This window comes from Podarcis bocagei (assembly GCF_964188305.1).
Source record: "Podarcis bocagei genome assembly, chromosome: 6".
In the NCBI taxonomy this organism is placed as follows: domain Eukaryota; kingdom Metazoa; phylum Chordata; class Lepidosauria; order Squamata; family Lacertidae; genus Podarcis; species Podarcis bocagei.
In genome coordinates this window covers 100216049-100231283 of record NC_138130.1, presented here as the reverse complement: position 1 = coordinate 100231283, position 15235 = coordinate 100216049, and the positions used below count along the sequence as shown (strand labels likewise).

The following is a 15235-nucleotide window of genomic DNA, read 5'->3' as shown; positions in this document are numbered from 1 at the left end:
AGGGCACAAGGAGAAGGGGACGACAGAGGACGAGATGGTGGGACAGTGTTCTCGAAGATACCAGCATGAGTTTGACCAAACTGCAGGAGGCAGTGGAAGACAGGAGTGCCTGGCGTGCTCTGGTCCAGGGGGTCACAAAGAGTCGGACACGACTAAACAACATATTATTTCATTCTGTTGCTTCATGGTGGGAAACCACCTCTCTCTCAGCCCCTGTTCACCGTGAGAGAGGAGTGAGTCCGTGGGCCTTCCCCCCCACCCTGTCCACAGATAGAAAGCAACATATGATTCTATGATTCTATGTAACTTGGAGTTGAACCTGGATCCTCATAAAACCACCGTCTGTACCTGGATTGGAGAGGGATCCACAGACACAAAACCCCAAATCCTGTGCTGCAAAGATAACAGGTGATTGTGGCCTTCAGCTCATCCAGGTTTGCCTTGACCACGAGCCCAACATTGCCAGATTTATTTATCTAATGAATTTATGCTATAGTGACAGGTTACAAAAAGTCTGAACAACCGCAAAACAAAGCAGGGCAAAATATAAAAATACCCAAATATAAACGTGCTCTGTTTAAAATGGCGCGGACTCTGCACTTGGATGAAATTATAAATGGCAAGTTGAGGGTTGTATCCTGCTAGCATTTGTTAAAACACACACCCAGACGTGGAATTTTCTCTTGTTTGTGTATCTACACCTGACAAGTTTAATGAAACAGCTTTGTATCTGAAGAGCCTTTAGCAGTTGCCCCCTTTTAAGCTCACATTTTTGAGCCTGCCTGTTTAATGGTTGGCTATTCTGAGAACAGGATGTGGGACTAGATGGATCCTGCAAGCCTCCTCCTAGCTTCTTAAGGATGTGTGGCAACTGTGCGTGATAATCTGCATTCTCCTATGGTGGATCCAGAGGCCCATTGTGGGCTTCATTTTCACGAAAGGGGCTAATGTGAGCAAGGTGGTATGCTTCCTTTTCCAGGACTTTTATTATAACTTACAGCTTTGCCATCCTCCCAGAACTCTGAAGCCTGCACAGTTCCTTCAGCTTACTTCAATATCCCAAAAATGGATTTTTTTTTGCATTCATTTCCTGGTGGCCCAGGAACACCTTAGCCGCCCTAGCCTCCTATCCTGCCTCTGCTCTAATATAATCTATGTGAATGCCTTCGGAGGTCTCTATTAATGGAGGAATCTGCTATGCATTGGACTTGGCTTTGAGCCATTCCATCCATTGGCCAGCCCATAACTGCCCATCGTAATGGGGACCCTTTTGGCATCATAAATGCTTTCGTAACTGCATCTTCACAGCTGCTTGAAGTGCGTTGACTGCATGTTAAAACCGCTTTTACTGTTCCCATTGAGAAAGATGTGCTGATTCCGCCCCACCTCTGGTAAAGTATTGCACTTAAAAGGAAGAACTTAAATCTTGAGTAGAGTCAGCAATTCCACTGTGATACCTAAGAGAAAGCTAAAATGATCTCATACATGGAGCCAAGAAAGCTTTTATCTGACTTGAAGGCTTCTTTTGGACGGTGCTATTGAATTCCCTTGACAACTCCAAAATTAAAATGATTAAGCGAAAGTAGTGCACAGTTGTTACATTTATATGGAGAATAGCCTCTTTCCCGTTGTGTAGCCTCCCAGCCTGCCTATATTTGGAACTGATGCATGCCTTTCTCAAGTCCCTTAATCCAGTTATTTATATGCTACAAACCATTAGGAGTTGAGGATGGGCTTTTAAAAGTAATTCAAATATATAATGAATCGGGATTCAAGATGACCTTAACAGATTGCAGAACTGGGCCCAAGCTAACAAAATGAATTTCAATAGGGACAAATGCAAGGTTCTACACTTAGACAGGAAGAACCAGATGCATATATATACATCAAAAAGGATCTAGGCGTCTTAGTAGACCACAATCTGAACATGAGTCATCAGCAAAAAAAGCTAATGCTACTCTAGAATGCATCAACAGAAGTATAGTGTCCAGATCAAGGGAAGGTATAGTCCCACTCTGTTCTGCCTTGGACAGATCTCACCTGGAGTTCTGTGTCCCGTTCTAGGCACCATAATTTAAGAAGGATATTGATAAGCTGGAATGTGTGCAGTTGAGGGCAACCAAGATGATCCAGGGTCTGGAAACCAAGCCTTATGAGGAATGGATGAAGGTGCTTGGGATGTTTAGCCTGGAAAAGAGACTAAGAGGAGATATGATAGACCACCTTAAAATATCTAAAGGGTTCTCACAGGAAAGCCTCAATTCCTTCATCCAAGTTGTTTATGAAGACATTGAACAACAGCGGACCCAGGACAGACCCCTGTCACTTTTCCCCAGGATGACGAGGAACCATTAACGAGTACTCTTTGGGTTTGGTCAGCCAACCAGCTACAAATCCACCTAACAGTTACTTCATCCAGCAAACATGTCACCAGCTTCCTTGCAACAATACCACGGGGGACTTTGTCAAAAGCCTTACTGAAATCAAGATACACCATGTAGAAGGACACTGACAAACTGGAACGTGCCCAGAGGAGGGCAACCAAAATGGTCAAAGGCCTGGAAACGATGCCTTATGAGGAACGGCTAAGGGAGCTGGGCATGTTTAGCCTGGAGAAGAGGAGGTTAAGGGGTGATATGATAGCCATGTTCAAATATATAAAAGGATGTCACATAGAGGAGGGAGAAAGGTTGTTTTCTGCTGCTCCAGAGAAGCAGACACGGAGCAATGGATTCAAACTACAAGAAAGAAGATTCCACCTAAACATTAGGAAGAACTTCCTGACAGTAAGAGCCGTTTGACAGTGGAATTTGCTGCCAAGGAGTGTGGTGGAGTCTCCTGCTTTGGAGGTCTTTAAGCAGAGGCTTGACAACCATATGTCAGGAGTGCTCTGATGGTGTTTCCTGCTTGGCAGGGGGTTGGACTCGATGGCCCTTGGGGTCTCTTCCAACTCTATGATTCTATGTCCACAGCATTCCCCGACCCACCAAGTTTATTACTCCCATCAAAAGAAAAAAAGAAATAAGGTTCGTCTGACATGACTTGTTTTTGAGAAACCCATGCTGGGTCTTAGTAATCACATCATTCTTTTCTAAGTGCTCACAGACCGATGGTTAAATTATCTGTTCTTGGACCTTCCCTGGTATTGATGCCAAGCTCACTGGTCAGTAGTTTACCTGGGTCTCCTCCCCCTTTTGAAGATGGGGACAACATCTGCTACCCCAGTGTTGCAGGCACTCTCCTCCTTTTGCACCCGGTGGTTCTTTCTCTCATGCTTACAAGCAAAGCCCCATTTTCCAGCTTCCATAGTCTTTCTGTCCATTACTGTTTCTGAGCTCCAGCTTGCAGTTATGACAAGAGATTCCTGCAGATTCAGATGGGCAGGAGTGGCTTGTGAGAATCAAACCGTGTCTGTGAAGCATAAGCGAACAGCAGCCCCTCGATTAGTCATGCTGAAAGGCAATCACTCTGCCGGCACAGTTGTTTAAATCGTACTAAATCTTCCTTAATCTAAACTCCCTGGAGCATTAACTTCTGAGTAGTGGGCCAAGGAAGTGAACAAATGCCTTTGAGCTTTGTTTCATTTGCTCTGCTGCAATTCGCAGTTCAGAGTCTTCTTCCACCGGCTCAGTCTCATTGATGCTAGTTTACCTGCGTGCCCAAGATGCACGTTCTTGTTCTGACCGTTATGATTATTCATTGAATTTATATACCACCCTATACCCGGAGGTCTCAGGGTAGTTCACAGAATAAAATCAAAATAGAAAACCACAAAATACATAAATGCAAAATAAAAACAACAACCCAATAACAACAACCCCCCCACACACATTTTAAAAGGGTGTCAATCAAATCAACCTGGTTAAAAAGGAAGTTAACCTGGTTAAAAAGGAAAAAGTCCTGTTAAAAAGGAACATTTTTGCCTGGCGACTCAAGGTGTATAATGAAGGCGCCAGGCGAACGTCCCTATCATTTACGTGTTTTAGGTACAGTGGTACCTCGGGTTACATACGCTTCGGGTTACAGACTCGGCTAACCCAGAAATAGTACCTCAGGTTAAGAACTTTGCTTCAGGATGAGAACAGAAATCGCACAGTGGCGGCGCAGCAGCAGCAGCAGGAGGCCCCATTAGCTAAAGTGGTGCTTCAGGTTAAGAACAGTTTCAGGTTAAGAACGGACCTCCAGAATGAATTAAGTACTTAACCCGAGGTATCACTGTATTTGCGATGGTGCACAAGCACCTCAGAAGTGTGATGTGCAACATGTGCCCTAAGGCAAGGGTGGGGAGAAGGTAGATAAGGCTCTTCTGGTAGATTGCTTGGTAAAAGTTTCTCCTCCTCTTCTTCCACCCCACCCCACCCAGCACCACTTTGCTGGACAAGAACGTTGAGTGAGTTTTTGTGTGAAAGGACTTGTGATCTTGGGAGCTGATAGTGATTACTGTTTCCTGGCTAAGCACCAAGCCTTTTCATTCTTAGTGTACACCTGCCTGTCTGGGCTGCTGTTTTGCAACTGGTGCCGGTTGGTGGAGCTTGGGGTTCTAGATTACAGATTTGCAGTGTTAATCTCTCCATATTTCCTCAGAAACAAGAGTCATAGTGTTAATGGTGCTCTCTTTTATGTGTATTTGGAAGTGCAACCTTCAAAGAGCAAGCGTCTTCTCTGGCATGCAGATCTTGGAATACAGCTTGCAAGGCAGCTGTCCCATCTTAAGCCCGTCAAGGTTTACTCAGGTGTTCAGAAGAACCATGTGCTAATTCACCTGTTTCTCTCTCCATAGCTTAGATACCAACATGGGCTGGGAACTACAGATCTAAGGCAGACACTTCCTAACCTGAAGAACTTCCTGGAGCACGGCCTCATGGTCAGATGGTAAGTGCTGTCCATTGCAGTAATGGGAATGTGGGGTAAATTATTAAAAGTTTGTAGAACATACTAGATACCTAGGAAGTTGCACTTAGAGCTCTTTCTCGTGACTTTTTGGTTTGCAGCGTGTCCCACCACAAACCTTTTGTCACTTGATAGTGACTTGGGGACCGGGAGCCTCGAACACATCTGGGTTGGATGTGCTTTATAAAAATAGGAGCTGATCTCTTGCAGGAGAATTAGAATATTGTGCTAAAGAATCTCTTAATTCATCTGCAACTGAATATGAAGCTACATATTCAGGCAGTGTTGCTGTTCAGTCATTTAGTCTTGTCCGATTCTTCGTGACCCCCTGGACCAGAGCATGCCAGGCACTCCTGTCTTCCACTGCCTCCCGCACTTTGGTCAAACTCATGCTGGTAGCTTCGAGAACACTGTCCAACCATCTCGTCCTCCGTCGTTCCCTTCTCCTTGTGCCCTCCATCTTTCCCAACATCAGGGTCTTTTCCAGGGAGTCTTCTCTCCTCATGAGGTGGCCAAAGTATTGGAGCCTCAGCTTCAGGATCTGTCCTTCCAGTGAGCACTCAGGGCTAATTTCCTTAGGAATGGATATGTTTGATCTTCTTGCAGTCCATGGGACTCTCAAGAGTCTCCTCCAGCACCATAATTCAAAAGCATCCATTCTTCGGCAATCAGCCTTCTTTATGGTCCAGCTCTCACTTCCATACATCACAACTGGGAAAACCATAGCTTTAACTATACGGACCTTTGTCGGCAAGGTGGTGTGAGGCAGTAGCTATAGCCTTTAAAAGGCTAAAACAGATTTTCTAAAGCCTCTGGAACTTGGGGAGGGGTCAAGAGATTGTGGGGGCTTCCAGATGTGAGATGGCTGCATCTCCCCCCCCCCAATTCCATATTTCTTCAAAGCCTCCCCCCACCCCAAGTTTCTATTGATCATATTTTTGGTACATTTCAGCCCCAGATGTGATGGCGTGGTAAGTCCAAGCCTTGGTTAATATTATGCTGTCTAGCATTATTATTAGCCCTGCCACCGAGGCAGGCTGGAACATTCCAGCCACCTAGCAAATAGATCAAGCAACACCATGCGGTGTATGTCATTTGCATAGCTTAATTTGCCAGTGGAAAATCTGCAGGATTTGACTTTCCCCGCTGTGGAATTCTGGTTTCCAACTTGAGGTAGACCCTTGTCCCTGGGTGGCTCCTTAGCGTGGCATGTTCTCATTATCAAGACAAAACACATTCTTTGCCTGGCTAATATTTCAAAACATGTGTGGATATTAGCCCTGCCTCTCCGGGACTATCGCGTTCCCCCTCGGCGCATGTCTATGGCTCATTTCTTTCTCACCTCCAAGGCTCAGATAGGTCTGATGATTCTGAACGGTTCCTCTTGGTACTTCCTTACAGTATAAACGGTAATGAGGCTTTTCATAGATCCTCCCTCAAGGGGAAGATTAGGGGGGCCATATTTCCAGCTAGGGAAGTTGGGCGCAAGCACGCTTGAGTGCCAGAGCCCGATTCACATGTGCATGTGCGGAATGTTTGCATGCAAATGACTGTGCACAGATGGTTAAGTTGATCTCCACAGGGCCCCAGCTATTAAAATTTAAATTTATGGCAGCATATATATATAAATATATGTGAGGCAGGTAGGCCACACTATGGACTGCAAGAGTCTCTTGATCCGCATGGCTGACAAAGCTTTGCCAGATCCCCCTTCGCTTCTGTCAGAATGAGGTTGGGGAGGGTTAAGCCCCTCTGCGTGAGTTTTCTTGTTACAGCACTTCCGTGGGATTCCTTCCGTTTGATAATTCTTCTGTGTTTGCCTTTAATCCAGTGTCTTTTGTGACAAGTGGGGTGAGATGGACAGGTGTTAGGCATATGCATTCCCACCTTATCCCCACCCCCAAAAAAAGAATTTGCAAGGAAGCACCCTGTTGGACCCTCTGGCCCACAAAAGCTAATGCTGCAAATACCTTGGTCTTTAAGTTGCTGCAAGACTCCTGCTGCTGTTCTTGTTGTGAGTTTAGGCACAGAGTGACTTGGCCTTCAGGACGCATTTGCAGACAACTTTGTAGCACAGAGTTGGTTGGCCAACTGGCCTAGTCCCAGAAGCCAGTTCCCCGTAGAGCAGTGTTCCCCAACCTTGGGTCTCCAGCTGTTTTTGGACTACAGTTCCCATCATCCTTGACCACTGGTCTTGCTAGTGAGGGATGATGGGAGTTGTAGTCCAAAAACAGCTGGTGGCCCAAGGTTGGGGAACACTGCCATAGAGCATGTAGATAATGTACAGAGTTACTGCCACAAGATACAATGGCCGCTAGCCTAGTTCATTTTAAAAGGGATTAGACAAATTAATGGGAGGTCCATCAGCAGTTGCTAGGCATGGTGGTTGGCAGATCCAAGATGCTCTCGGAAGACCAAAGGAGATGCCTATGGGGGGAACCCATGAGCAGGACCTGAATGCAGCAGCCCCCTTCTCACCCATGCTCTCCAGCAACTGGTTTCCAGAAGCATGCTCCTCTGATGCTGGAGATAATACTAACAGCCGTTTGATAGCCTTGTTCTCTGTGAATGTGACCAAACCTCTTTTAAAGCCTTCCAGCTTGGTGGCTGCCACTATATCTTGCATATGTAGTGCCTGGGGTTAATATTTAGAGATGTTTGTTAAGTGAAGGACAATACCCTTTTCAGGCTAGAGATTTCTGCTCGGAATTTTGCAGATTCCGCTGCACAGAGTTCAGCCCCGAGGCTGCCTCGCCAAAGTACCCCTTCCCATTCATACATTTGAGCATCCTTGCATTCGCTTTGCACTTTTCTCTGGCAGAATTTGGTTTCAGTTACCGTGATTTACTGGTTCGTTTTTTAATTTTTTGCCTCTCAAAGAAGCTATTTATTACTTTGAACTTTCTCTTCTCCGCATTGTCATCCTGGACATCCATGTGTATTCTGTGTTTACACAATTTGCTGATGAAATGTGCAGGCAGGCAGGGAAAGGAATGCGCTGAATGCTTCTGGACCCCACTTAAGTCTTCCTCCTGGGGTGTGTGTGTGTGTGTGTGTGTGTGTGTGTGTGTGTAATATTGCTTCTTCTAAAATAAACGAACAGATACAGATTTGGTTTGAGGATGAAAGCAGATGAGGTTTAAGGCTCACTTCCTGTGTATTTATGATGGATGGATGCTCTTGCAAGTCAGTCCTTTGTAGGATTGAGCCACCCACCCAAAGCCTTTTCCAGCTCTAAAGGGGGAACTTTGAGATGGGAATTTTGTTGTTGCAGTAAGCTCCCCGATCCCATTTACCCCTTTCCCCCGCTTTTCTCCTGCCTGTCCATGGCAGGTACAACTAGTTTCTGCTCCTGCCTGATCCACATTTCACATCTTGAGGGTAGAAGAGGGGGTTGCTTCCCTTCCTTGCTGCTTCAGTGCACTTCAGATGCTCCCTGGGACTACAGGTTGTTTTCCAGTGGTGGCAAGGACCACAAAACCAGGAAAGCACCAATGGCATGGAGTGAGAAGAGGAGGAAACTCCAGGTGCTGGAAGGAAGTCCTATTTTAGGACCGGTGCATTTTTGAAGTTAATATGGTGCCTCTTCTGAAGGAGGCAATGAGAAGCCAGGCCTATTTTCAGTGCTGTCTTCACATTTGTGGGAATCTCTCCCCAGTGAAACCTGCCAGACACCGCCATTGTCATAACTGCAGTATGGTTATGGTCTGTGTGAGCAAGATGAGGCCGCCTTATTCTTGTTGGATGAACACCTTTGAGATTCTGTTCCATCTTTCCTGCGCATTTGGTCTTCAGTGATCAACATGCCACATGTTTGCATGGTTGTAAGTCGCTTCAAGAGGGACGCAGGTGGCGCTGTGGGTTAAACCACAGAGCCTAGGGTTTGCCGATTAGAAGGTTGGTGGTTCGAATCCCCATGACGGGGTGAGCTCCCGTGGCTCGGTCCCTGCTCCTGACAACCTAGCAGTTTGAAAGCACATCAAAGTGCAAGTAGATAAATAGGTACCGCTCCGGTGGGAAGGTAAACGGCGTTTCCGTGCACCGCTCTGGTTTGCCAGAAGTGGCTTAGTCATGCTGGCCACATGACCCGGAAGCTGTATGCCGGCTCCCTCAGCCAGTAAAGCGAGATGAGCGCCGCAACCCCAGAGTCGGTCACAACTGGACCTAATGGTCAGGGGTACCTTTACCTTTAAGTCACTTCAAGGCTTCTTGTGTTTGGGCATGTGGAAAGTAACAGCGACGGTGATTTAGGCACTCGGGGAGAATTGCTATTCAGAACATGCCCCCTGACAAAGGCTCGTTCCAAAATGCATAGGGCTTTCTTCAAAAAAGAATGTATAACCTCTCTCTTCCTGTGTGCCGTACTCACAATTTTGTGGTGTGTGTACTTCACAAGAATCCCATAAGTGCAGTGGCCTGGATTCCGTGATTCTTTGCTTTCAGCAAGGGGGAAGAAATAGGGAGAACACCATTCAGACTGACCTGCACCCTGCGCAGTCTTCTCCAGCAGGGAGCCTCACATTGCCTGACCATATCCTCTACTCCAGTTGCTGCACCGGTCCTGGGCCCAGACCATGGCATCTTAGCTTTCCCCTCATCTTCTAAAGGAGAACCGCTTTATGTTGTAATTTCTGTTTCCCCATCTTTCGTTACTGGCCATCTCCTCCTGGCACCTTTCGGTGACCCCGTCATTACTCTGCATTATTTAAGCTATAATCTTTAAAGAGGTGAGAGATTTTTTTCCCCTCCTGCTTTTCTGTACTTGACATGATACTGGCCAAAGGGTTTGCCTGAAGTGTCAGACTTTTTGGATGGCTGTAAACCAACTTAAACACCTTCATCTCTTGCTGCCATGAGGTCATATTTGCAACCAAAAAAAGAAAGGTGGGGGGCGGGAATCAAATGTTTAAGTTACATTCCCGCCCTCCCCCCTTAAAGTATTCTCATACCATTGGGCTATATAGCTGTGCATCTTGGCAGGGGTCCAGACAATCACGATTTAGTATTTTAACCAGCTGCGATCAAGTAATGTCCCTCAGAGGGAACATTTTGTACAGAGGGAAAGATACATATTTGAGACTGTGAATTGTACTCTGTCTTTACATAGGTTTTTGCAGGCCTTTTGCAAACATATTAAATAACAAGGCAATCTGTTTGGGGGTGGGGGTTTAATTGAGGGTTTTGTTTTGTCTTAAAGAAGGATCTTTTGACCAGGAGGTCGGAGGCAAGCCTTAAAAAATGATGGCAAAAACAGTGAGACGGAAATAAGTGCACTGATTTTGTAGCGCTGATTCTTCTTAAAATTGGTTTCTGTTTGCATGTGGCTTCACCTCAAATAATTGTTCAGTGTGGATGGCATTGTTACCTGTTCTGATGTTGCCCTCCAGATGTTGTGCACTACAACTCATCCACCCCAGCCAGCATGGGACCAGGTTGGAGAAAGCTGGGTGGTGCTGTGGGTTAAATCACTGAGCCTCTTGGGCTTGCCGATCAGAAGGTCGGTGGTTCGAATCCCCGCGATGGGGTGAGCTCCCGTTGCTCGGTCCCTGCTCCTGCCAACCTAGCAGTTTGAAAGCGCATCAAGTGCAAGTAGATAAATAGGTACCGCTCCAGCGGGAAGGTGAACGGCGTTTCTGTGCGCTGCTCTGGTTCGCCAGAAGCGGCTTAGTCATGCTGGCCACATGACCCGGAAGCTGTATGCTGACTCCCTCGGCCAATAAAGCGAGATGAGCGCCTCAACCCCAGAGTCGGCCACGACTGGACCTAATGGTCAGCGGTCCCTTTACCCTTTAGTGGAGATGAAGTGAGCTAAACATCCAGTTGACTTAGCTTCCCAAAGTGGAAGCTAAGAAGTTACCCAAATAAATTATGACGTCTTTTTAGACACTATCTCTGCCAACCCATCCCCACTCCCCCCCCCAAAAAAAATTGTATTTATAAAGAGGTTGGGAATAGGTCTTGGCCTTTCAAGGATTCTAGCTCTTGCTACAGCATGTCAAAGTGGTCCGGAAGTTCCAGCATTTATTTGAAAGCAAAATTCTCCTCTGAGTAGGGTTTCATCTCCCAGGGTCTGGGGAGATACAAACGTAGGCTCTCTTGGCTTAGACTTGAGTTACAAGGGAGAAAGTGTCTGAGCCCAGGGCTCACTTCTGATCTCTCCCTTGAAGCAATTTGATGGCAGTGAGAAGATAAATCAATACAGATAGCCCCTCATTTATTCGCCTTCAATATGTGCGTGACTGCGCATCATTCTGAACCTAGAAGAGACCCTAAGATGTCACAAAAAGGGGCGGGGGCAGAGCAAGGTGTTTGCAGGCATTTTCAGTAGTGTTTCAAATATACACGACTTCACTTAGATGCACAGTGCCTCAGAATGTAACCGCCGAGTAAATGGGGAGTTGCGGGTACCATAGAGCCAGCTCTGGAATTCATCAGAAACAAAGAATGCAGAAGCGAATGGCTTAGGATGCAAAATCCAAGGTTGAGACTTTCATGTGGCACTGTCTGTTAACATCAGAATGTGCAAGCTTTCAGGGTACCAGGACCTCAAATAAGCTTGGGATTTCTGTAAAAGTTTAAAACTTGGCCAAGTTGGGAGTGACTGTGACCTGCCTTGTGCCCATGTTGCTGGTAAACTGGCATATGATTAGTGAGGTTTCCCCTCTTGTCTGCCCCATAGCCATGCATTCCTTAGCTTGCCTGCCCCATAGCCATGCATTCCACCCTTAGCTTTTGAGCCTCATAAATGAACTAAAACAAAACAATACTAAACGGTGGTGCAGTGGATAGGGAGTGCGGCTTTCATGTAAGAAACTTGGGCTCAGATCTCCACTGAATTGCAAAGCCAGGGAGAAGTCACTATTTTCTTGCTTCATGCCTTTCTTCATGGTTTTGTGGCAAGGATAACAGGAAGCTATGATGCTCCAATGGTATATAAATAAAATAGTGAGCCACAGAAGTAGGCATAGAAGCCTATTGCTGAAATAAGAAATTGTAATCGCAGATCTGGAAGGGATGAACCAGACTCCACTGACCTTAGCAGTGCTTAGGTGAGATAACCTTTCACTGTCTTTATCATTTCTCCCCATAGTGATCGGCACCACATTTCCAGCGCCATTCCAGTTCCAAAGAGGCAGAGTTCTGCGTTTGGGGGTTTGGATATTGGGTTCACCAGCAGCCATCCTTCTCCAGACAAGGGACTCCGAAAACGGGCCAACTCTGAGAACGAAAGACTTCAGTACAAGACTCCTCCTCCGAGTTACAACTCTGCTTTAACACAGCCCATTGCCATTGCGGGAGAGCCGAATAAGAAGGCAGGGTCTTTATCCTCCTCTTTAGATACCTCCATTGACTTCTCGAAAGAAAACAAAAAGGGAGGGGATCTGTGCCACAGCTTGAACGGCGAAAACAGGGGCCCAAACACCTCCCGAGACCGACAGGAGTCTTTCCTGGGACCCTCTCGTGCAATAAATGGCGCGGCGTTGCCCAGCGAGCGCCCCAGCGCGGCCAGCAGTGACCAGCTGTGTGCCTTCCGCGGCGCCCTTGGTGCCGACCTCCTCTGCACGGTTGAGCAGGCGGAAGAGATCATGGGCATGGAAGCGACGGGCTTTGGCACCGGAGACCAGCTCGAAGCCTTTAACTACATCCCGGTGGACCACGCCGTGGCGGTGGAGTGCGACGACCAAGTCCTGGGGGAATTCGAAGAGTTTTCCCGGAGGATTTGCGCGCTGAACAAGGACGCCCCCACCTTCCGCAGGCCGCGGAAGGGTTCCGACAAGTGAGCTTTTTTGGGGACACAGCGGAGGTGGTGCCACGTTTCACAAGGTGAAAACTATGTATCTGGAATGAAGATAAAACTTGCACTCGTAATCCCTGATCAGTTATCGGGTGGGATTGGGTGGGTGGTCGGGGAAGAAAAGAGAACTGTCTTTATAGTTTTTGGGAAGTAGATTTGGGTCACACACAATCATGGTCTCGCCACAGTCCAGGTAAACCTCTGCTGCTTCCTCTCCTGGTTTTCCTAGTATTTACAGATTGCGCTGGCAATTGGATCAGGCCGCTGGAGCATTGTCTGCTTTTAAGTTTTAGATTTCTTTCAGCCCTTTGACAGGTTGGGGTGGAGGAAAATTAAGTCAAACACTTAGCTAAAGGCATACAGGAGTGAATGTTCGACACATGTTCTCTCCTCCTCCTCAACAGCTTTTTGCCTTCATCCAGGTCTTGCCGCCCTTCCTGCTTCAGGGGCAAGATGCCCTGTCAAATCCAGTAAGAACGCCTCTCCCTACACAATGTTATCTCCTTCCTTCCTTCCTTCCTGCACCACTCTTGCCAGCATCAGTTACTGCGCACGGCCCAGTAAGCACCCCATGCATTTTAGTAGGTCATGTGCAGGAGATGTGCCCGGCATATTGCTCCCATTGCTCCTAGGTAGAAAATTTGAGTGAGGGTGGTGGTGAAGAGGGAAGCTCTATGGGCTTAGGTCTTACCCCAACCTTATCACTGTGTGGCCAGTTTAGGAAGAAATACAGTTCTGGCACTCAAGCCAGACCTAAAAAACTGAAGACGCTGCTTCTGCAGTTTAGTAGCTCTCTGGAGCACTTGGGACTACAGGTGTGTCTCATGGGACCAGCAAATTGCAATAAATCAATCCATAGGCACATTAATTATTTCCCCCCAGACCCTATCAATCTGTGAAGCAGTATACAAACACGCAAGCCAGATGTTATATATACAGTGCAATAGGTTTTGAGATGATGTGAATGGACTCTTAATAGTGCTTGCTGTTGGCCATACTTAATAATAATTTCATTTGGTTGAGGTGGGGCGAATCAACCAAACCTTCTGTACTTCTCAACTGGAGCTGTCCAACAATTTGGTTTTTTTTTTCCAGTGGAGCAAGTTCGACTCCAGATGAGGTAGTTTGCCACTGGGGCATGTGTTTCCAACTGCACTAACGTACAAGCGGATTTTGTGGTCTGTTTGAGATTCCAGACGATATGCATTTATTATTATTATTATTTTGGAGTTCAGGTGTGTCTGGCTCTCGCTTTCTACATTGTATACCGATGTCTGGGCTCGGTTGTGAGCTCACAAATATATATATATAAATATAAATAAATAAATATATATATATGTATAGCAGAATAAAAGTTTAATTTACTTCATGGTGTGGTGCCTGACAACTTCTTCCCTCGGCTTGCCTGCTCCTTTGAACCTTTGCTCTGGCACATTTGGCAGATGTCATAACAGCTGAAGCCAACTGTTAAGGAAACAGCGGAACATGGAAGACAAATCAGGACACTCTTGGTAGCTCTGGCAGGCCGTGGACAACTGTATTGAGATCAATTGTGTTGCTTTCATTTAACCTTCCTTGGTATGGAGACTTCCAGCTGTTCTGTACTCCCATAAGCCCCAGCCAGCCCTGAGAAACCAGTAGACTGGAATAATAATAATAATAATAATAATAATAATAATAATAATAATAATTTATTTATATCCCGCCCTCCCCAGCCGAAGCCGGGCTCAGAGCGGCTAACAACAGTAAAATAATACAGCATTCTAAAATCAGTTCATTATAAAATCAGTTCAAATCAAATCGATGGCAACCATTGGGCTAGAGTTCTGTGAAGTTCTCTTACCAAAGGAGGGGGTCAGGCTGTGCCCTGGCCAAAGGCCTGGTGGAACAGCTCTGTCTTGCAGGCCCTGCGGAAAGATGTCAAGTCCCGCAGGGCCCTAGTCTCTTGTGACAGCGTTCCACCAGATCGGAGCCACAGCCGAAAAAGCCCTGGCTCTGGTTGAGGCCAGCCTAACCTCCCTGTGGCCCGGGACCTCCAAGATGTTTTTGTTTGAAGACTGTAAGGTCCTCCGTGGGACATACCAGGAGAGGCGGTCCTGTAGGTACGAGGGTCCTAGGCCGTATAGGGCTTTAAAGGTTAAAACCAGCACCTTAAACCTGATCCTGTAGTCCACTGGGAGCCAGTGTAGCTAGTATAGCACTGGGTGAATGTGATCCCGTGGTGAGGACCCCGTAAGGAGTCTCGCCGCGGCATTCTGCACCCGCTGGAGTTTCTGGGTCAGTCTCAAGGGCAGCCCCATGTAGAGCGAGTTACAATAATCCAGTCTACATCTACATCTAGGGGAGGCCGAATCTGTCTTACCGCCAGTCCAAGTAACTTGTACATGTTTTTGGTTTTTTAAAAACCCCACCATTCCATTTCTGCATCGTAATACCAAATCACGTACTTTGATGAGTTTCGAACCACCTTGCAACGTTCAAAGAAGTGTGAAGTCTTGCGGATAGCGGAGTTCCAATATGCACATGAGTCTGAAACGTGTTTTAGGTCAC

The 15235-nt window shown here is 46.7% G+C and overlaps 1 protein-coding gene across 1 annotated transcript in view; it reads left to right on the top strand.

Moving 5' to 3' along the window:
- UVRAG (UV radiation resistance associated) overlaps positions 1 to 14054 on the top strand; it is an 83150-nt gene extending 69096 nt beyond the window's left edge. Inside the window, exons 14-15 of the mRNA XM_081197368.1 lie at positions 4781 to 4872; positions 11981 to 14054. Coding sequence (XP_081053494.1) covers positions 4781 to 4872; positions 11981 to 12671 — 783 coding nt within the window. The 3' untranslated portion in view covers positions 12672 to 14054. The remainder of the gene's footprint in view (positions 1 to 4780; positions 4873 to 11980) is intronic.
- The last annotated feature ends 1181 nt before the right edge of the window (positions 14055 to 15235 follow it).